The sequence below is a fragment of the Paroedura picta genome, chromosome 10, assembly GCF_049243985.1.
Source record: "Paroedura picta isolate Pp20150507F chromosome 10, Ppicta_v3.0, whole genome shotgun sequence".
Taxonomy (NCBI): domain Eukaryota; kingdom Metazoa; phylum Chordata; class Lepidosauria; order Squamata; family Gekkonidae; genus Paroedura; species Paroedura picta.
The window spans coordinates 3,885,443-3,907,853 of NC_135378.1; the positions used below are offsets into that span (position 1 = coordinate 3,885,443).

General features: G+C 48.8%; 1 protein-coding gene across 11 annotated transcripts in view; it reads left to right on the plus strand.

The window, feature by feature from the left end:
- The window catches only part of JAKMIP1 (janus kinase and microtubule interacting protein 1), a 237,294-nt gene that overhangs the window by 43,214 nt on the left and 171,669 nt on the right, over positions 1 to 22,411 (plus strand). For all 11 annotated transcript variants that reach the window (XR_013225029.1, XR_013225030.1, XM_077301529.1 and 8 more), the window contains exon 2: positions 22,027 to 22,293. Coding sequence is in view for 9 of the 11 variants with exons in the window: in XM_077301529.1 (XP_077157644.1) it covers positions 22,165 to 22,293 (129 nt within the window). In the remaining 2 variants the exon portion in view is untranslated. The remainder of the gene's footprint in view (positions 1 to 22,026; positions 22,294 to 22,411) is intronic.

Sequence of the window (22,411 nt, forward strand, 5' to 3'; positions counted from 1 at the left end):
TGGGACCCCCTGGTGCAATCTTCCTGAAACTTGCCGGGGACTCATGGAAGACCCTCCCTGAGCTCCCCTGCAGGTTTCAAGAAGATGGGACCAAGGGGTCCCATCCTAGGGGCTCCCAAAGAAGGTGGGAAAAATGATTTGAACCAGGAAATTGGCAATTAACTTGCCCGCTCTTTCTGGACGCTCATTGGCAGGCAAGAAAGGTAGACACGGGCCAGGCAGGAGAGGGCCGGCCAGACCGCCTCCATCCTGGCCCAGTATCTTAAGGGACAGGCATTCTCGGACTCCTGGGGAGGTAAGCCCTCACCATCCCAGACGCACTGTCCTCCCTCTGGCTCCTGCTGTCCTCAGGGGAAGGGGTGGGCTGGAGGAACCCCAGCAAGAAGTTGCCCTGCTCAGCCTTCTCGCTGGGGTGGCTGATGTGGCAGCAGAGGCTGGGAGGGGGAGGAGCAGCAGACGTGCTGGTTCCTTCCTCCCCTGCCTGGCCTGACACCTCAGCCTCCTTGGACTTCCACCAGACAAGCTTCTGAATGAGCATCTCGCGCCATTCAGGAAGGCTCCTCTCCCTCTCCACTGTGCTGCTCTTAATATGCAGATCACACATGGTGGCGAGCCTGTATGTCACTGACTTGCAATGGGGTTCAAAGCGGCTGTCGAGAAATGTGCCACGATTTTCGGCACTTCTCGATGAGATGCCTGAAGTCAATGGCTTCGGCAGATGAACCAATTCCCTTGGAGCCGATCCCAAGGGCATCCTTAACCACGAGGTGGAGAAGGTGGGCCGCACAGGAGATGTGCTTCAGGCCCATGTCCTTGATCACCTTGGTCATGTTTAGGGTACTATCTGTCACCAAGAATCCCTTGGTGAGCCCCGTCCCACTACCTACCCACCCACCTACCATTCTATGGATGGTGTCCTGAATGTTGTCTGCCGTGTGCCGCACATCGAAGGGCTCGATGTGCAGCAAGGCATGGCAGTAGCCTGCTGGGCAGCCCTCACCCTGCCTAACAGGCTCAACCCCACCCAGCACCTCCTATACATCCCACCAATGCGCAGTCAGCGAGATGTACTGCGCATGACATGACGTCCATATGTCCGACGTGAAGTATATGGTCCCTGAAGCTCGGGACATTTCTACCTCCATGCGGCACCTGGCTGCCCTATAAAGAGAGGGCAACACTGACCTGCTAATCGTGGTACGACTAGGAGGCATGTACCAGGATATGCGACGGCATAGTCGGTGGAAGTACAAGTTGTCGGCCAGACGAAATGGGTACCCTCTCACAGCCATGAGTTCATGGTTCATAGGTCATGGTTCGCGGCCCAATACCCTGCCTCAAACCCCTTTTTTCGCATGCCGCTGCCAGCCCGGGCAAGCATTTCCACCATGGTCGCTTGTCTCCCTCTACCTCCACCCGTCCCCTGAGCAGAACTCTTAGGGAGAGCTCTGGAGGTGGAGGTCCCGGGGAGACTCTCCAGCCTCGTGCTGGTAGGTTGTGCCTGCCCACCACCCAATGTCCGCCGCCTTCCCCCCACGCCGCCATTACTAGGCTGCCTGCCACGAGGACACGCAGGCACCCGGCCAATGCATCCTGGTGGAGGCAGCAGCGGGGGAGCCTCCATCCCTGGCAAGGGGACAGCCCCACTGCGTCACTGACGTGACGGCCCTGTCCCTTTGCTGGGCCTGAAGTCCCGCATCCGCCTGCCAGCCACCCAGGCCCGGGAGCTTGGGCCCCGGCAAAGAGACAGCCCGGCTGTGTCACTGACACGCCGGGCCTGTCCCTTTGCCACCCCCGAAGTCCCGCAGCCACCCGGGAGCCGACCAGGAGAGTTGGCCCTGCCCTGAAGCCACGGAGCCCCGTGGGAGCCAACGACAACGCAGGTAGGCAGCCACCCACCCCTCTCGACCCCCCACTCTTCCCCCACCATCCCCCCACAACACACTCCCGTGCTCCCCTGCCGATTCCCTGCCCCCAAACACCCAGCCACCCACCCCTCTTGACCCCGCACTCTTCCCCCGCCGCCCCCCCACAACTCGCCCACACGATCTGTCGCTGCTTCCCCACCCCCAAACACTCAGCCACCCACCCTCCTCTACCCCGAATTCTGCCCCCACCGCCCCCCCTCGCAACTCGCCCCCCCACACCCACTCAGCGGACTCTTCCCCTCCTTCTTTCCACCCCTGCCCCGTCCGCTTCCATTCCACCTGCCTGCCTGCCTTCCTGCCTTCCTGCTTTCCTTCCTCCATTTCTCTTTCTCCTTTCTGCCTCTCTCCCTTTGCCTCTTTCTCTCCCTCTCACTTGCTCTTTTCTGCCTTCCTTCCTTCCTTCCTTCCTTCCTTCCTTCCTTCCTTCCTTCCTTCCTTCCTTCCTTCCTTCCTTCCTTCCTTCCTTCCTTCCTTCCTTCCTTCCTTCCTTCCTTCCTTTCTTCTTTCTCTCCATCCCTCCACCCACCCCTTGATCTCCTTTCTCGCTCTCATTCATCCATTTCTCTTTTGTCTTCCTTTATTCCATTTCTTCTCCCAATGCTTACTCTCCTTTGTCCCCTTCTCTCTCTCTCTCCCTTTCTCTATGCCTGCCTGCCTGCCTTCCTTCCCTCCCAGGGGGGGGGGAGCTGGAGGGGGCTCCCACACCCACCCACTGCCTGCTAGCACCTGCTGTATTTTTTATACAGCGGGCTTAATTTCTAGTGACTATATATATGAACTAGTGACTTCCATTTCATTGTATCTTAAGATGATTGTGTGCACACAAAAGTTTGAATAATTTTGTTGGTCTTAAAAGTGCCAAACTGTTCTTAAGCTTGGGAAATATCTGATGGTAGAAATTTTTTGTAGATATTTATTTTAAAATGTTTATTTTGGAAGACAGTAGGGATATAGAGAAGGGGGAAAGGGGGTTCTATAACATAATTTTGTTTGTTGGGGACATTCATATATTACAAAATGTGTAAGAGAAAATATTTCCCTTTACATCCCCTCCTTATAATTTTGAGGTATGATTGCAGTCAGCATTTTAAGTTCAAGTTTCAAACTTCATAACTAATATATTTCAATTACCATCAGGTGGCTGCATGGCTTCCTTCCTGGCTTCCCTACTCGCTGATGGAGATGTCTCCTCCCCTTTTCATATCCAAGGTCAAGTGGCCTTGCGTTTCAAAGGCTGGCAGTTTTCACTCTTTGCTGCTAGTTCTGATTAGCCCTTTCCTGTGTGAACTCCTGTTATAATGTGCATTTTCACTTACTGGGGGGGGTTCTCTCTCTATAAAGTAACTTTGCCTACTGTAATCTAGGCCCATTCTGTACCAGGATTAATGTGGCAAATTGGTTACAGAAAGTAAAAACGGAATTTATAATAGTGGAATTTGGAGTAACGCATACCTGCCTTTATAGTGGAATCCAGTTGCATGTCAATCGTTTTCCACAGGTTTCCAGTCTCAGCAAAAATCCCTAGAAAGGAAGCGATATTTGCTGAGCTTTGTCCCGCCCCTGGCCGTCAATCAAACGAGCAGCCAATGGGTGGTTATTACCATGCTCCGGAAGAGCCCCTTTGCCTTTAAGAACATGTTTTTTAAAAAAGAAAAACACACGTTGCAACAAATATGCCTTGATTCCTTGATTCCTTGCTTCCTCTTAATGTAGAGACCTATCTAGCTGGCAGCTGGCATGTGAGCTGCCATTTCATCATTGCCACGCTCCCCCGAGTGAAAAAAAAATCCCCCCTGGGCACGGGTGCGATTTTTGGCCGAAAATAAAGGGAACTTGCAAACGGGGCTGTGTTGTGCTTGGTGACTTAAAGCAGCTCTGTGGAGGGACTGCAGCCGGAGAAGCCTCACTGGGTGAATGAAGGCTCACCGGTTCATTGCTCTCCGCTCGCTCCAAGAAAAAAAATGGCGATCGCTTCGCCGGAAGATCAGAGGAGAGAGCCAGGGAGAGAGACTTTGCTGAAACCGCAACAATGGTAACGCACAGAACTTTTTTGCTAGTGTTGCAGATTGGTTGCAAGACTGTAACGCTTTCCAGAGGGTGAATCCACTTTTTGGGATTTCCCTGGAAGCGCTACAATGAAGCGCTTCTAGCGGGACTGTTTCAGGAGTGTGGCAGATTCTGTATGACGTTGTGCATAATTGCATTTTAGTAGCGATTACAATTTGCCACACTCCTGCTACATTAAACTTGTGCGGAATGGGCCCTAGACTTAAAGCTTCTCCAAATGTGGCAGCATAAGAAAGGCTGAGCCGCTGTGTATCAGAAGAGTGGTAGTGTGTATCTTAAACTTGGTGTTAAATGTGGCAAAGTTATTTATTTATTTATTCAATTTTTATATTGCCACTCCCAGCATAGCTGTCTAGTGCCGGTTTACATTCAATAAAATATGATGAAATACATCCCAAAAATACAAAGCAAAGAGCAATGGTGGTTGAAACAGTTTGGTGTAGTGGTTAGGAGTGCAGACTTCTAATCTGGCATGCCGGGTTCGATTCTGCACTCCCCCACATGCAGCCAGCTGGGTGATCTTGGGCTCATCACGGCACTGATAAAAATGTTCTGACCGAGCAGGAATCTCAGGGCTCTCTCAGCCTCACCTACCTCAGTTGTTTCAGTTGTTCTGGCATCAGTATAGGACACAATATTCCTGATGATGTAACCCAGGGGAGGTAGATCGCCCCGTGGTCCCGGACAGGGTCTAACACCAAGCTCAGGAGCCCAGGGGAGAGGGGAGACCCAATCTTATAACCCTGGGATCATCAGCTGGCCTCAACCAAACACCTGGCAGAAGAGCTCTGTCTTGCAGGCCCTATGGAACCCAGAAAGCTCCGTTAGGGCCCGCAGCTCTTCTAGGAGCTCATTCCACCAAGTAGGGGCCCGGACTGAAAAAGCCTTGGCCCTGGTTGAGGCCATGTGCACCTCCCAGGGCCCCGGGGTGACTAGCAAATTCATACCTGCAGAACTAAGTGCCCTGCAGGTGACATAAACAGTTATGTGGTCTTGCAGGTAGGTGGGACCCAAGCTGCATATAGTCTTAAAGGTCAAAACCAATATCTTGAACTTGATCCGGAAGCAAACTGGTAACCAGCATAGTTGCATTCTGTGTCAATTGCAATTTCTGGGCAGGCCCGCGTAGAGCAAGTTATGGAAGTCTGGCCTAGAAATGACTGTTGCATGAATCACTGTGGCCAGGTGTTTAGTGGACAGGCTTCCTTAGTTACCTGAGCCTCCATGGATCACGAGGCATCAAAAATCACTCCCAAATTCACGGCTAGAGGTGCATATGTCAGTTGCACCCCATCCAGGCAGGGGAGACATGCTTCCTCATCTTCTACCCAGTCACAGGTTCAAATTATTACATTCATTCAGACTGTTATATGAAGTTAATACATAAAAGACCAAAAGAAATATAATACAATTTAAAACAGATCATAAAATAGAACTTAAAATTATGCTACTTTAGAGCGTTGGATTTTTATAATGGCGGCACAAAACTTAGCCAGCTGAGGTGACAACCTGGGGGGGTCTCATCACTTAGCAGCCTCTTTGCTCGATCTACATCTTGATGTTCTGGCAACTTTTTAAGGAGTGGTTCAATCAAATTGCTATGAATGTCTACATAAGCAGGGCAGTGGAACAATATATGCTCTCTTGTATCAATTTTGCCACAAAAATTCCCACAAAAATATTGTCTCAATGTAAGGGGTATGTTCTTTTAGAGACCCTCTACAAGAGCTGAAGGCAAGATGGAGCATCTTGCAAGGGTACATGCCCTTCTTTGTTTACTTATTACCAGCTGAGACAGATAAGGGGCAGGGGCCAAAACATATATCGTTTTAACTGGGGCCAAAAAAGTTGGAGCTTTACTCAAGTCCAGTTGATGCCAATTGTCTCGTATCTGCTGCTTAACTAATGATGCAGCTTGATCATGAGCTAATATGGATAACTAAAAATTAAGCCCATTTTACCTCTGAATAAAATGGGCGCTAGGCAAGAGTGCCCAGGGAAGCCTTCACAGGGCGAAGGCTTCCCGGAGGCTGGGATGGGGCGGGCAGCGGTGGCGGGACCTGGGGAGTCCCTCCACCCACCCAGCAGCACCCTTGGGCCGTGTCCGGACTCCAGGAGCAGGGTGGCCGCGTCAGCGAGGTGGCAAGGCTGCTCCCGGAGTTGGGAGAAGGCCGCTGCCCCCCAACCACCAGGACGGCTCCCTTGGCCTTCTCCCGGTCGCGGGAGCAGCCCCGCCGCGTCTGTGATGCGGCTCCCGGAGTTGGGAGAAGGCTGCTACCCCTCCCATCCACCCAGACGGCTCCCTCGGCCTGCTCCCGGCCGGAGAAGGCGACATCCCCCCCCCGGTAGCGTCCCGGGGCGTTCTGGCGGGGCCAGGGCCCCCGCCCAGTGGTAAGGGACCCGGGGAGGGGAGGAGAATCGGGGCCGGAGGACTCACTGCGTGGGCTGGCAGGACTGTCTGCATGGCGTGTCCCTGGCTGGGCCAGGCAAGGCCGGGGCAAGCAGCCAAGTGCGGCTCCCCATTGGCGGCTTGTCCCTGGATGGACATTCGGAGGGCCCAATCAGGAACCACTTCGCGGCTCCTGATTGGGCCCTCCGAGTTTTTATCCCGGACAGGGCCCGCCCTAACTCCTCCCCAACAGCCCTTACCCTTTCATTTAATCTGCTCCGCAAGAGCGGTTAAAGATAAGTGTATGGAGAAGCCCAGATTTTGGATTCCTCTGTGAACAACCTTAGTCCAAAATGATTGTAAGTTGTCATTCAGGGTTAAAGAAACTATACCCTGGGGGTTATGTATTAATTTCAGCCACATTCCTATTGCTGACAGGCAGATTTTGTCTTGGACCATTAACATTCCTATTTCCAGACGCACCATGGAATTGGTTACGCAGCATGGAAGTTGGAGGATTGCCTGAAGGAATTTAGACTGGATCCTTTGAAGCTTGATAGTATCTGATGTTGGAGCATTCAAAAATACACCATAAGTGAGTTGGGCTAGAGATTTAGCAGAATATAGTTTCAGGGCTGCTGGTATAAAGAATCTGCCCTTTGTTCAATAGAATTTCAATATGTTATTTGCTGATCTTTACCCTAGTTCTGATATTTATGAATAATGGATGCTCTTTGCTCCAGAGGCATGAATATATAAACCTAAATATTTAAATTTGGTTACTCTTTCAATTTTGTGCCCATTTAGCATCCATGTTCTAGATTTTGGACGTTTGCCAAATGCCATGGCCTTGGTCTCCTGGTAGATAATTTCAAAGTGTTCTTTTTCACAATGTTGGGCAAGTTTTTTGAGCATGCTCCTAATCCCTATGGGGATGCTTGAAAGAAGAACTACATCATCGGCATAAAGCAGTATATGGATTGGGCAACCAGCTAATATTGGGGGATGCAAGTCTGAATCTTGAAACATATCAGTAGATTATATTTCCCTAGTACTTGCACTGCCTAGACATTACAATGGACCTCCAGGACACTCATTCCATCATCTGCAGTGAGTGTGACATGATTGCCTTCCTGCCAGAAGACAAGATGGACTACAGCTGCCCCAAGTGTAAGCTGGTAAGACTTTTGGAGGAAAGATTAGGGGATTAGAAAACAGAATTATTACTCTGACCGAAAGTAAGAAAGGTGAGGAGTTCATAGACCAGAGCCCTGAAACTCGAAATAAAGACAATACAACTAGTCCTGAAGAGGATAAGGAGATTGACCACAATAGGGAGCCTCTGCTGACAGTTCGGAAAAAGACTCAACAGCGAAGAGCGAGACAGTTCTCGGGGCCTTTGGAGCTCCAGAATAGATTTCAGGCCGTTGCAGAGGAGGTGCAAGGGTCAACAAGGGAAGAGGTCACAAAACAAAGTCCAAGACAAAGGGAAGAGGCCACGGGGACAGAAGGAAATGGAGTTGAGAAAAAAAAAAGGAGAGTACTGGTAATTGGAGACTCCCTGCTAAGAGGACTGGATCGCCATGTGGCTGGGCCCGACCCCCTAACCCGAGAGGTGTGTTGCTTGCCAGGGGCGAAAATTAAAGATGTTTCAGAACGGCTGCCCAAACTCCTCAAATCTACGGATCGCTACCCATTTGTGATGGCCCATGTGGGAACGAATGACATGTCCCTGAATACCATCGCTCCTATTAAAAAAGACTATCAAGATCTGGGGAGGAAGCTCAAGCAAATGGGGGCACAAGTGGTATTCTCTTCAATCTTGCCTGTCAAGGCAAATACCCTATACTGAAAGGAAATGCACCTGTGGCTCTGGGCATGTAGAAACTATGGAACATGTTCTCTTTCAATGTCGAATTAGAACTAGTCTAATTCTTCCATTGCTAGGCAGATTCCCAGGGCACTCAGGAGAATTTTACATTTCTCTGCTGCTTGCAGATATAGAAAACAACACAACTTATAGAGTTGCTAAGTTCTGCACAGCAGCGATCAAAATTCGTAATAGAATGGTCTGTTTTAAATGAATCTGGACAGCTGTGTCTATCTACCTTTTGTATTTTCTACCTTTTGTATTCTCTATATTTTAAGATGTTTTAATTCCTGGTTTTAATGGATGTTTCTTATGCTGGTCTATGGCCGTAATAAAACTGTATGTATGTATGCCTGTCAAGGGAAGAGGAATGTGTCGGGAGAGGAAGATAATGGAGGTGAATCACTTGCTGCATAGTTGGTGCTGGCAGGAGAGATTTGGTTTCTGGGACCATGGGATAGGCTTTCTTGAGGAAGGCTTACTAGCACCTGATGGACTGCACTTATCGAAACTGGGGAAGAATGTGTTTGGCAGGAACCTGGGGAGATTCATCAGGAGAGCTTTAAACTAAAGCCACTAGGGGAAGGAGACGATCAATATAGGGAGTGTATGGAAGGAAAACGATCGGAGGCAGCCCAACTGGCAAGGCCAGCTCATAGGGAACCAAAAGTAAAAGGATTCAGATGCCTTTATACTAACGCTCGAAGCATGGGCAATAAAAAGGAAGAGCTGGAACTTCTCATGCTGATGGAAAGGTATGATCTAGTAGGCATCACAGAAACTTGGTGGAATGATTCTCATGACTGGAATGTAATGGTGGACGGATATGAACTGTTCAGAAAAAACAGAATAGACCGAAGAGGTGGAGGAGTGGCATTGTATGTGAGGAAAGGGCTTACCTGTCAGGAAATTCTAGTGAAGGAGAGCATATCTACAGTGGAAAGCATCTGGGTGAAATTAAGCGAGGGGAAAACAAACAGTGTGGTGGTTGGTGTCTGCTACCGACCGCCTGACCAACGAGAGGATGTGGATGCTGCACTTTGTGAGCAGCTTGAGAAAATTTCCAAGCGGCAGGACCTTGTCATCATGGGTGACTTCAATTTCACAGATGTGTGCTGGGAAACAAACTCCGCGAAGCGTCCTCAGTCATGCAAGTTTCTGACCTGCCTGGCTGACAATTTCATTTTTCAAGTGGTAGATGAACCCACAAGAGGTTCAGCCATACTGGACTTAATACTGACCAACAGGCAAGAGTTGGTGGATGAGGTGAAGGAGGTGGGGACCCTAGGGGGAAGTAACCATGTCCTCATAGAATTCCTTTTGAGATGTGGATCCAAGGAATCCTGTAGCCAGACGCGGATGTTGGATTTTCGTAGGGCAAACTTTAATAAACTCAGAGACATGATGAGCATCATACCATGGACGAGAATGCTGGAAGGGAAGGGAGAATGTGAAGGGTGGGCGCTACTCAAACAAGAGCTATTGCATGCTCAATGAATGACTATCCCAAAAAGAAGAAGAAGAAGAAGAAGAAGAAGAATAGTTGGTTCTTATATGCCGCTTTTCCCTACCCGAAGGAGGCTCAAAGCGGCTTACAGTCGCCTTCCCATTCCTCTCCCCACAACAGACACCCTGTGGGGTGGGTGAGGCTGAGAGAGCCCTGATATTCCTGCTCGGGCAGAACAGTTTTATCAGTGCCGTGGCGAGCCCAAGGTCACCCAGCTGGTTGCATGTGGGGGAGTGCAGAATCGAACCCGGCATGCCAGATTAGAAGTCCGCACTCCTAACCACTACACCAAACTGGCTCTCTCAAAAAAGACGAAAACACTGCAGGAGCTCTAAGAAGCCTATTTGGATGAACAGAGAACTTCAAGAGGAACTAAGAAAGAAAAGGAAAACGTTCAGGAAATGGAGGGAAGGACAGAGCTCTAAAGAAGAGTACCTACAGGTTACAAGGCACTGTAGATCAATCATAAGAAAGGCCAAAGCTGAGAGTGAGCTAAGATTAGCCAGGGGAGCCCATTGTAACAAGAAAAGATTTTTCAGTTATGTGAGGAGCAAACGTAAAGTAAAGGAGGCAATAGGCCCACTGTTGGGTGCGGATGGACAAACTCTAACAGAAGATGCAGATAAAGCAGAAAGGTTTAGTGCCTATTTTACATCTGTTTTTTCCCACAGGTCAAGGTGTTTAAGCACATCTAGAGATGGCCATAGCCAAAGGACAGTGTCTGGGTGGCAGGTTAACATGGATAGAGAGGTTGTCGAGAGGCATTTAGCTGCACTGGATGAGTTCAAATCCCCTGGTCCGGATGAAATGCACCCGAGAGTACTCAAAGAACTTTCCAGAGAACTTGCACAGCCCTTGTCCATCATCTTCGGGACCTCTTTAAGGACTGGAGATGTCCCGGAGGACTGGAAAAGAGCAAACGTTATTCCGATCTTCAAAAAAGGGATGAAGATTGACCCGGGAAACTACAGACCAGTGAGTCTGACCTCTGTTGTGGGGAAGATAATGGAGCAGATATTAAAGGGAGCGATCTGCAAACATCTGGAGGACAATTTGGTGATCCAAGGAAGTCAGCATGGATTTGTCTCCAACAGGTTCTGCCAGACCAACCTGGTTTCCTTTTTTGACAAAGTAACAGGTTTGCTGGATCGGGGAAATTCGGTTGATGTCATTTACTTGGATTTTAGTAAAGCTTTTGACAAGGTTCCCCATGATGTTCTGATGGATAAATTGAAGGACTGCAATCTGGATTTTCAGATAGTCAGGTGGATAGGGAATTGGTTAGAGAACCGCACTCAAAGAGTTGTTGTCAATGGTATTTCATCAGACTGGAGAGAGGTGAGTAGCGGAGTACCTCAGGGCTCGGTGCTTGGCCCAGTACTTTTTAACATATTTATTAATGATCTAGGTGAGGGGGTGGAGGGACTACTCATCAAGTTTGCAGATGACACCAAATTGGGAGGACTGGCAAATACTCCAGAAGATAGAGACAGAGTTCAACGAGATCTGAACACAATGGAAAAATGCCAAATGAGAACAAGATGTAATTTAATAAAGATAAGTGTAAAGTTCTGCATCTGGGTCAAAAAAATGAAAAGCATGCCTACTGGATGGGGGATACGCTTCTGGGTAACACTGTGTGTGAACAAGACCTTGGGGTACTTGTGGATTGTAAACTAAACATGAGCAGGCAGTGTGATGCAGCGGTAAAAAAGGCAAATGCCATTTTGGGCTGTATCAACAGAGGGCTGATCCTGCATTGAGCAGGACTAGAAGGCCTGTATGGCCCCTTCCAACTCTATGATTCTATGATTCTATAATTCTAATAAGATCACTGAAGTCCCCATCCTCCCCAGACTCAAATCTCTAGGAGTTTCTTCAGGTGAATCTGGCAACCCTACCCACCCACCCCCTGCCGGTAGCTAGGCAGGACTTGGCAACCCGACCTCAGCCTCATCCAGAACGGTCCCAGTATATTTGGGAGAGGAAGAGCACCTCAGGTAAGCAGAATCCCCTACAAAAGAATGAAATTTGTGTCCAGTGGCACCTTTAAGATCTATCAAGTTTTTTTCCTGGAATAAACAAATCAGAGAACTTATCCCAGGAATACAGCTTTGTTGGTCTAAAGGTGCCCCTGCAGTATCACTTTGTTCTGCTGCTTCTGAATCTTCACCACAAATGAATAATAGAATCATGGAGTTGGACGGGGCCGTAGAGGCCATCTAGTCCAACCCCCTGCTCAACGCAGGATCAGCCCTAAGGATCCTAAAGCATCAATGGTAATAACATGGCACCTGTTCCACTGTATATCCATCACATCTCTTCCTATTCCTTCAACAACATTGTCTAGCAGCCTACCCATTCGGAAGACAAAGTGAGAATTCTTTACCATACCTTCATCATACCCACAACTACACAGCTCTTCTAAAAGCCACTTCTATTCTTGCCTGCTTGACTTAGAAACGGTCACCCACACAGTCAGCACTGACAGTTCCTCTGATGAGACCTGGAATTGCCTGCAGAGGAGGGGGGGGGAAAGAAGAAGGGCTAGCAATTTCAACATCTGCTAATCAGCACCTGGCAGCACCTGGCATGCGCGTTTGGGCATGTGCGGCCACCAGATCGCCCTCCCCCACCCACCAGTCCGCAGCCTAAAAAAGGTTGCGAACCACTGCACTTAATATTGCCGCTTGCCCCAGTGTCTTCTGAAATTCAATATCTGCCGAACTTCATAATGTGTTTGATAGTCAACAAATCTGGGCCCCAACTTCCGTGAAGGTTGCTGGCATCTCAGGTTTTTGGTGGAAAGATAAGCAAGGTCCCCCACTTTCCATTACGGAACAAGAGCCCGTTTCTTATCTGAAGTTTATGCGACTCCTTTGCAGTTTCCCAGAGTCAGATAATATGGACTCATATTTCAAAAGAGTTGCAAGGAAAAGGGGGGTGACCTGATCTCCTTCTGGCTACATTCTGCCGCCACTTCTTCCACATGATCCATGTGGAAGAGAAAAAATAGATCCCTCTTCTTGGATCACTAACATGCAATCAGCATAACAAATATAGTATCCCAAAAGTCATCTTTAAACCGCCCGTGGCGCCACGGGCGCCACGGACTAAATAAATGGTTAAGGGCTCTTGAGGTGGGATTTGTCCGTGATGAGGAAGGGTCCGGATTGGACCCTTCCTCAGTACAGACAATCGGAGGGACCAATCGGCAGGCGCAAAGCGCCTGCTGATTGGTCCCTCCGATTCCCAGCCCCAGCAACTGCCAGCCGTGCACAGCGCGGTTCGCAGTTTCTCACCGCGTCAGCCGGCTACCCGAGGGAGCCCCTGGCCGCGCGGCTGCCGGGGACTCCCTGCCTGGCGGCCTGATGCGGCGAGAGGTGCAAAGCGCCTCTCGCTGCGTCAGGCCGCTGCCCGAGGGAGCCCCCGGCAGTTGCGCGGAGCGCGGCTGCCGGGGGCTCCCTGCCCGGCGGCCTCACGCCACGAGAGGCGCAAAGCGCCTCTCGCCGCATCAGGCCGCTACCAAACAAAGACCCCGCCAGTCGCGCGGAGCGCGGCTCCCGGGCCCTCCCTGCCTCTCCCGCCGCCGGAGCCGACACGGAGAGCCGTAAGTATCTAGAGCCCGCTGTATGCCTTATACAGCGGGCTATATTTCTAGTCACTATATATTCTAGATACCTGCTTTCCTCATTCCTCTACAACTCTTTGATCTCCTTCACTCTGATTGGGAAGAATGAAAAAAACTAAAGCCAACAGAACCAGAGTTATTCAGAACAATTGTCCTGAACTCAGGTCTACTCAGGAAGCACCTTTACTACTGTCCTTTCTAACCCTGTTCAAACAGCTCCTCTCTTACTTCATGATTCTGATGAACCATTGTGAAGTGTCCCAATAATTAAACCTGGTCACCAGCCCTAAAACACACTAGCATTTTAAAAATGGGCCTCTAAAACATATCCCCATGGTTCATCAAATAAGACAAGCAAGACTTTGACTAATGAACTTTCTGATGAACTCTACCCAGACACACACAAAAACATTTCCTAGTTTCAGTCAATCCCCTATGAGATTCCCAGATAAGTCAGGAATGTAATGCTTTATACCCCACCCCACACCAAGAAGTAAATAAAATTCCCACACAACTGTTTGCATATTCCACACTTTGGCATGGAGAGATTCCCATTTTACTGTGTCCTATCTTTGAAGACGCCCGCCACAGTTACGGGCAGAATGGCAGGGACAAAAGCTGCCCTAATTACCAAAAAGGGCAAGAAGGTCCACAAAGAGGGCTGGCAGTTCCTCAATGAAGTGGAGAAAGCAATCCCCGATCAGTAGGACAACGACAAATGGACAGGGTTCAACTTGGAGGACTTGGAGGAGGAATCAGATGTTCCAGAATCAGTTCCAAAGACCCCGCATCCAAGACAGGAACCATGATAGGCAGCAAGGCCAACCACTTGCTCCTTAGACCCATGCCCATCATGGCTACTAAAAACAACTGATAGAAGAGTAGTAGTTTCCCTCTCAACAGAAGAATTCCCAGAAGGGTTAAGAGAGGCAATCTTTCACCCGCTGCTCAAAAAACCATCTTTGGACCCACGACAGCGTTCCAACTACCACCCCATAATGCACTTAGCATTTCTGGGGACGTTGCTTGAAAAGGCTGTTGCAGACCAACTGTCAGCATACTTGGAAGAAGCTTCGATCCTAGACCCATCCCAGTCAGGTTTCAGCCATGGGGTAGAGACAGCGCTAGTCGCCCTAATGGATGACCTCCATCACCAGTTGGACCGGGGCGGGTCGGCACTGCTTGTATTATTAGACCTTACAGCAGCATTCAGCATGGTTGAATGGTCACCAGCTCTCTGATGCCAGAATCTGAGGAACCGCCCTTTACTGCTTGATCTCCTTCCTCCGGGATCGTGGACAGAGGGTAGCACTAGGTGAAAGCACATCAAGCCATCACTAACTGGCATGTGAAATCCCTCAAGGGACTCTCCCCTAGAAACATTAGCCAGCTGCCTGGTAGCAGTGGCAGGATGGCTCAAGCAGAGTCGTCTGAAATTCAACCCTTCAAAGACTCTGCAGGGCAGAAAAGCCCCAAGCGAAAAAGCGCGCTTACCCACCCTGGATGGAGTATAGCTATCAGTGGCCCACTCCGCCAGAAACCTGTTGGTGATTCTTTATGCCTCCCTCTCAATGGAGGGTTGCATGGCTGGCATTCTACCACCTTTGCCAAGCCAAACTAATAGCGCTCCGGAACACCTAGCCACAGTGAAACATGTGATGGTCACCTCTAGGCTGGACTTCTGCAACACACTCTACGCAGGCCTGCCCTTGACTCTGATCTGGAAACTGCAACTAATCCAGAACGCAGCCGCCAGGGTCCTCACAGCAACACCTCGGAGTTCCCACATTCAGCCCATCCTCCAGCAGCTGCACTGGCTTCCAGTTGAATTCCGGATCAGATTTAAGGTTTTGGCTATCACCTTTAAGGCCATACACAATCTGGCCCAGAGAGGGATCACCTCTCTGCTTACACCCCCTCTTACAACCTTGCGCTCTAGCACTTACAACTTCCTGGTGATCCCTGGCCTGTTGTTTCATTTCATTCATTATTGTTAATCTAAGTTTTCTGTTCTGTTTTATGGAAATTTTTAAACAGAGGCTAGATAGCCATCTGATGGAGAGGCTGATTCTGTGAAGGCAGGTTACAGTAGATGAGCGATTGAGATGTAAGTGTCCTGCATAGTGCAGGGGGTTGGATTAGATGACCCATGAGGTCCCTTCCAACTCTATTATTCTATAATTCTATGTGAACTGCCCTGAGATAAAGAGTGGATGGGGGCAGACAATGTTCATGCGCCCAAACTGGTGCGTGTCTTCCATTACACTTTCTCTGGGAAACCTGGCCCCCTCCCCATCGCTGCGGGTAGTTAAGGGGGTGGTCCTCTTAGCAGGGTGGGATGTCAGAATCCCCCTGGAATTTCTGCCATGCTCGTACTGTGATGCTGCCCAGATGCCTGCTTTTGATACCTCAAGGTTACATCCTGTTGTTTGGTTTATTACGGCTAGCTTTTCACACCTCCTTTTTTCTTCCCAGTGCTCCCTTTTCCTCCCCTTGGTAGTTAGGTTATCTGTAGTGTTTCATCTTCATCTTGAAATGCATTTTTTCACTTTTCTAAGTGGAGGAGGGAAGATACACTCTTCTGTTTTATATACACAACCCAGAGGCCAAGAGCCTCAGTTCTGTCTATGCATTTGTACCAGCTGTCTTCATTCCTTAATAAAGAAACTTTCTTATACAGAAGTTTGGCTTATTGGGAAATTGAGCACTCGGACACAGTAGCTGGGTGGATCAGGAAGAGTTGCCTGAAACTCAACTCCTCCAAAACGGGGGGGGGGGGGTCACTTGAAACTCAACTCCTCCAATTCCTGTGGCTGGATATAGAATCATAGAATCATAGAGTTGGAAGGGGCCATACAGGCCATCTAGTCCAACCCCCTGCTCAACGCAGGATCAGCCCTAAACATCCTAAAGCATCCAAGAAAAGTGTGCATCCAGCCTTTGCTTGAAGACTGCCAGTGAGGGGGAGCTCACCACCTCCTTAGGCAGCCTATTCCACTGCTGAACTACTCTGACTGTGAAAATGTTTTTCCTGATATCTAGCCTATATCGTTGTACTTGAAGTTTAAACCCATTACTGCGTGTCCTTTCCTCTGCAGCCAACGGGAACAGCATCCTGCTTCCTCCAAGTGACAACCTTTCAAATACTTAAAGAGGGCTATCATGTCCCCTCTCAACCTCCTTTTCTCCAGGCTGAACATTCCCAAGTCCCTCAACCTATCTTCATAGGGCTTGGTCCCTTGGCCCCAGATCATCTTCGTCGCTCTCCTCTATACCCTTTCAATTTTATCTACGTCCTTCTTGAAGTGAGGCCTCCAGAACTGCCCACAGTACTCCAGGTGTGGTCTGACCAGGGACGTATACAATGGGACTATGACATCTTGTGATTTTGATGTGATGCCCCTGTTGATACAGCCCAAAATGGCATTTGCCTTTTTTACCGCTGCATCACACTGCCTGCTCATGTTTAGTTTACAATCCACAAGTACCCCAAGGTCTCGTTCACACACAGTGCTACCTAGAAGTGTATCCCCCATCCAGTAAGCATGCTTTTCATTTTTCTGACCCAGATGCAGAACTTTACACTTATCTTTATTAAATTGCATCTTGTTCTCATTTGCCCATTTTTCCATTGTGTTCAGATCTCGTTGAACTCTGTCTCTATCTTCCGGAGTATTTGCCAGTCCTCCCAATTTGGTGTCATCTGCAAACTTGATTTCAGATCTTCATCAGTGGTCCCCAACCTTTTTATCACCGGGGACCACTCAACGCCGGGGACCACTCACCGGGGACCACTCAACGCCTTTTACTGAGGCCCGGTGGGGGGGGTAGTTTACTCCTCTACTCTCAACCACTGCCCTAACGCTCTCTGATCGCTATGGTAATGTTTAAACATCCCTTCAAAATAAGATACAGACACGCCACAACAATGAACATAAGGAACATTTTATTTTCATGGAAATTTTAACTCATGACAGTTAAACTGACAGTTTAACTCATGACAGGGAGGGAGAAGGCGTCCTTTGGGGCCCACTTCCAATTAGTCGAAGGACCACATGTGGTCTGCGGCCCACAGGTTGGGGATTGCTAATCTTCATGGTCTGGAGATGAGTTGTAATTCTCGGGAATCCCCAGGCCCCACCTGGAAACTGGCATCCCTAAGCTGAGGGAGCTTGCCTGTCACTAACAAAAGCTGCAATATTTTTCATGAAGGTGTCTCATGGCAGTAAGTTGCTCATGCTGCCACTTCCTGTGACACAGGAATGGGAAATAAGGCAGGGAATGTAGGTCACCCATGGTTTGCAGAAAAAACGTGTTGGGCTTCTTGAGCTATAGCTGTCTGCTTTCACATAAGCCAGTTGAAAAACTTCACTACAATAGAGCAGAAGCCTATTTGAGATCCTTTACTTATATTGTTAAATTTGGGCAATATGTTCATCTTGACCGTGGCCATTTGAGCTGACCAGGACAATTTCAGATCATTCCATCTCTTAATATCAAGTTGCATAGTCTTTCACAGTCTTTCATAGTTCTCGGAAATAGTGAAGAGTTCTCGGAAATCTTTATGTAGGTTAATACCAAGGTATTTTACCCATTTGGGATTTATCTCACAGCCTGTTGTTTCTTTGATATTTTGTGCATCAGGATCTCTGATTCCCTGTAAGACTATTTCTGTTTTGTCCTTATTTATTTTATATCCTGAGTAAAGACCAAAATCTTTCAGTAACTCTATGAGAGATGAGATCACTACTAATGGATTCACAACAGTAAATATTATATTTACTTATATTGTTGAAAAAGATAAATAATCTTCAAATTTTTAACTGCTCCGTGGGAATGGTATGAATAAAAGAGTAAGGGCCCTTAGGATGGGCCCTGTCCAGGATGAGGAAGGGTGCCCTTTAGCTCCTTCCCCCGGACTGACAATCAGAGGGCCAAATCGGCAGGCGTGAAAGGGATTGGTCCCTTGCCCCCGGTATGACGAATCAGGAGGCACGAATCGTCTCTCGACCCTCCTACCCCCCTAATGACAGCCCCTTTTGGTCCACGGCCGCCATTACCTGCCTATCCGCCGACACAGCAGGTAGGTGGCGGGCCTTGGCCAGGAGGCGGGGGGGAAAGGGCGCCGGCCCTGACCCCCCCCAATCTAGTGCCCATTATATTCCTGAATATAGTGTACTAGAGGGCTTGGCCTCTAGTACACTATATGTATAGTGCAAGAGACAGGGGATACTTAACTTTTGTTGTTGTTGTTATATTACGGCCCCTCCACATGATGTTGCCAACATGCAGCATCTGAGCAGTAAACAGCCGGCTACATCCTCCATTTTAAAGCGCTAGTTGGTGAATTCCAAATAGTGGGAAAGGCCGGGAGGAGGGGCTGGGAAACATGATTATATGTAGCGTTATGCCACTCAGCTGGTGTAATGCTATTTTTAACCATGTGTGGAAATGCCCATAATTTCAAATTTCTGCTGCAGACAAGATGAAAACATAACAGGGATCTGTGTGATATATGCATGTCTCTTAAATATCTGTAAAGTAGCCTTCCCTGAAATGCCGGTAGTCATGTTCTGATTTTTTTGCATGGGGGCATTCAGTAATAATGTATGTACTTGGTGAGTGGTAAGGGATTAAAGGTTAAGCAGCACTGGAATAAAGCATGACTGGTTGCACAAATCTTGTTTGATCTACCAGAAGCATGTAGCAGGCCTTGACATCTCTAGTTAGAAAAGTAACAGGTGATGTGGAAGACCCCTACTTGAGACCCCACTTGCTTCAGTTCCTTCCTCCAAGCAAAGTGTCCAGATGCTGCTCCATGCTGTCTGGTGTTGATGGGCTACTGCCAGACCCCACCATCTGTGTAGCCTGATGACTTGGGGATGGGGTTGTAGCTCAGTGGCAGAGCATCTGCTTGGCCAGGAGAAGGTCCTAAGTTCAATCCTTGACATAGCTAGTTAGAAAAGTAGCAGGTGATATGGAAGACACCTACTTGGGGCCACGGAGAGTCACTGTCAGTCTGGGTTGATGATATTGATAGACTTCAGTAGAAGGCAACATCATGGCCCATTCCGCACAAGGACCAATGTTGCCAATTGGTTCCTGAAAGCGGAAACGCTATTTTTAAAATAGTGGAATTCTGCGTTATGCATACGTGCCTTTGTAGTGGAATCCAGTTTCAATCTTTTCCCACAGGTCTCGCCAAAAATCGCTAGAAAGGAAGCGATTTTTTCTGTGCTTTGTCCCGCCCCTGGCCGTCAATCAAATGAACAGCCAATGGGCGGCCGTTATCATGCTCCTGAAAAGCCCCTTTCCCTTTAAGCACAGGTTAAAAAAAAAAAAGAAAAACACACGTTGCAATGAATATTTATTTATTTATTTATTTATTTATTTATTTATTTATTTATTTATCATACTTATATACCGCCCTCCCCGGAGGCTCAGGGCGGTTTACATCATAACAGAGAACAATACATAAAACAGTCTGTAACATGTATAACTGATAACTAATAATTGTAACCAAAATAACAGCACAATATAACGGTATAACAGTATAGTACTACAAACAGGTCCAGGGCTTATTGATGGGATTCTGAGGAGGGTGGTTTATTTATTGAATTCTGAGGGGGGGTGGGGGGGGGAGCAGGGGCCCTTGGTCGCTGTTGATTACGTCTGGTCTCAGCCAAATGCCTGGTGGAGGAGCTTCTTTTTGCAGGCCCTGCGGAACTGTTTAAGCTCCGTCAGGGCCCTGATCTCTTCTGGGAGCTCGTTCCACCAGGTAGGGGCCAGAACAGAGAATGCTCTGGCCCTGGTCGAGACCAGACGGACTTCTTTAGGGCCAGGGATCCTTAGCTGGTTGGTGGTAGTAGAGTGCAGAGCTCTTTTGGGGGCATAGGCGGGGAGGCGGTCCCTCAGGTACACTGGGCCCTGACCGCGTATGGCCTTGAAGGTAATAACCAGAACCTTTAGTCTGATCCGGAATTCAACTGGTAACCATTGCAGCTGGTGGAGAATAGGCCGGATATGAGACCTCCACGGTGTTGCTGTGAGGATCCTGGCTGCTGCATTTTGAACCAGTTGTAGTTTCCGGGTCAGGGCTGAGGGCAGGCCTGCGTAGAGCGAGTTACAAAAGTCCAGTCTAGAGGTGACCGTCGCATGGATCACTGTGGCTAGATGTTCCGGGGCCAGGTAGGGCACTAGTAGTTTGGCTTGGCGGAGATGGTAAAATGCCAGCCGCGCTACCTTTGTGATCTGGGCCTCCATTGTGAGGGAGGCGTCCAGAATCACGCCTAGGTTCCTGGCGGAGTGAGCCGTAGAGAGCTGCACGCCATCCAGGGTAGGCAGGCGCGCTTCCTCACATGGCCCCTTCCTACCCAGCCACAGGACCTCCGTCTTTGAAGGATTGAGCTTCAGACGACTCTGCTTGAGCCATCTCGTCACTGCTTCCAGGCAGCTGGCTAATGCTTCTGGGGGAGAGTCAGGGCGGCCATCCATCAGGAGGAAGAGCTGGGTGTCATCTGCATATTGGTGGCAACCCAGCCCAAACTTCCGTACCAGTTGTGCGAGAGGGCGCATGAAGATGTTAAATAGGATAGGAGAGAGGACCGCTCCTTGTGGGACTCCACAAGTAAGTTGCCGGCGGTCTGATTCCTTGATTCCTCCTAACGTAGAGACCCATCTAGCTGGCAGCTGGTGTGTGAGCTGCTGATTCATCGTTACCACGCTCCCTCGAGTGAAAAAAAAATCCCCCACCCCGTACACGGGCACGATTTTCGGCCGAAAATAAAGGGAACTTGCAAACGGGGCTGTGTTGTGCTTGGTGACTTGAGGGGAGCTTTAAAGCAGCTCTGTGGAGGGACTGTAGCCAGAGAAGCCTCGCTGGGGGAATGAAGCCTCGCCGGTTCGTTGCTTTCTGCTCGCTCCGAGAAAAAAAAATTGACGATCGCTTCGCCGGAAGTTTGGAGGAGAGAGCCGGGGGGGGGGGGGGACTTGGCTGGAACCGCAACAATGGGAACGCACAGGTCTTTTTTGCTACTGTTGCAGATTGTTTGCAAGAGTGTAGCGCTTTTCGGTGGGTGAATCCATTTTTCTGGATTTCCCTTTAAGCGCTACAACGAAGAGCTTTTTGCGGATCGGTTTCAGGAGTGTGGCAGATTGTGTGCGACGTCGTGCATAACTGCAAATTAGTAGCGTTTACAATTTGGAAGCCTTTGGCAACATTGAAGTCGTGCGGAATGGACCCATGTGTTCATTATCAGCTGCAATTCAGGGGAGAGGAAAGCAGAGCTTGTGCAGGGTTAAGATAATCAATTACAGTTACCCTTTCTGTTTTCTGTTTTTCACTAATACTATACTGTGAAATAGTATACCTTCCAGGACTCATTCTTTTTTACTGTTCTGATGCATCATCTGAGTTTGTCTTCTCTCAGGAGAATTACATGATCATGTCCTTGTCTTCCCTGGGGAGTAAAAGGGGATTTGGTGAGGGGTTTACCATGTTTGCGTGTGTGAGATTCCTTGCGGTCACCTGCTGAGCCAACCTGCTGAATCAGAGAAGCAATGCCAAGGAAACAGGATGCTTGGCTGGATTGTGCCCAGTTGATCAGTTAACACTGAGATTCTGTTTCCTTTCAGAATATGGCAGATGATGATGGTGATGGTACAGGATCCCCATGAGAGACGGCAGTGACTGTTGCTTGACTTTTAAACATCTATGTGTGGACCTTCTTGGCTGTTAGTACGGTGTAGCTATAAGGATCCATATTATAAGCTATGTCGAAGAAAATCCGTGCAAAGGGAGAGAAGCCTGAAATGGAGGTTGATGCCATCCAAGCTGCTAATGAGGAACTGCGAACTAAGTTGACCACCATCCAGATAGAATATCAGCAGGAAAAAGGCAAGGTATGTCAATGTAAAACCATTTGGAGACCTGTCCAGCTGAACATGAAGTGCTCTATACGTCGATGAAAAATCTAGTTTCGTGTTTGCGCAGCTGGCAAGAATGCCACTTTGATACCTC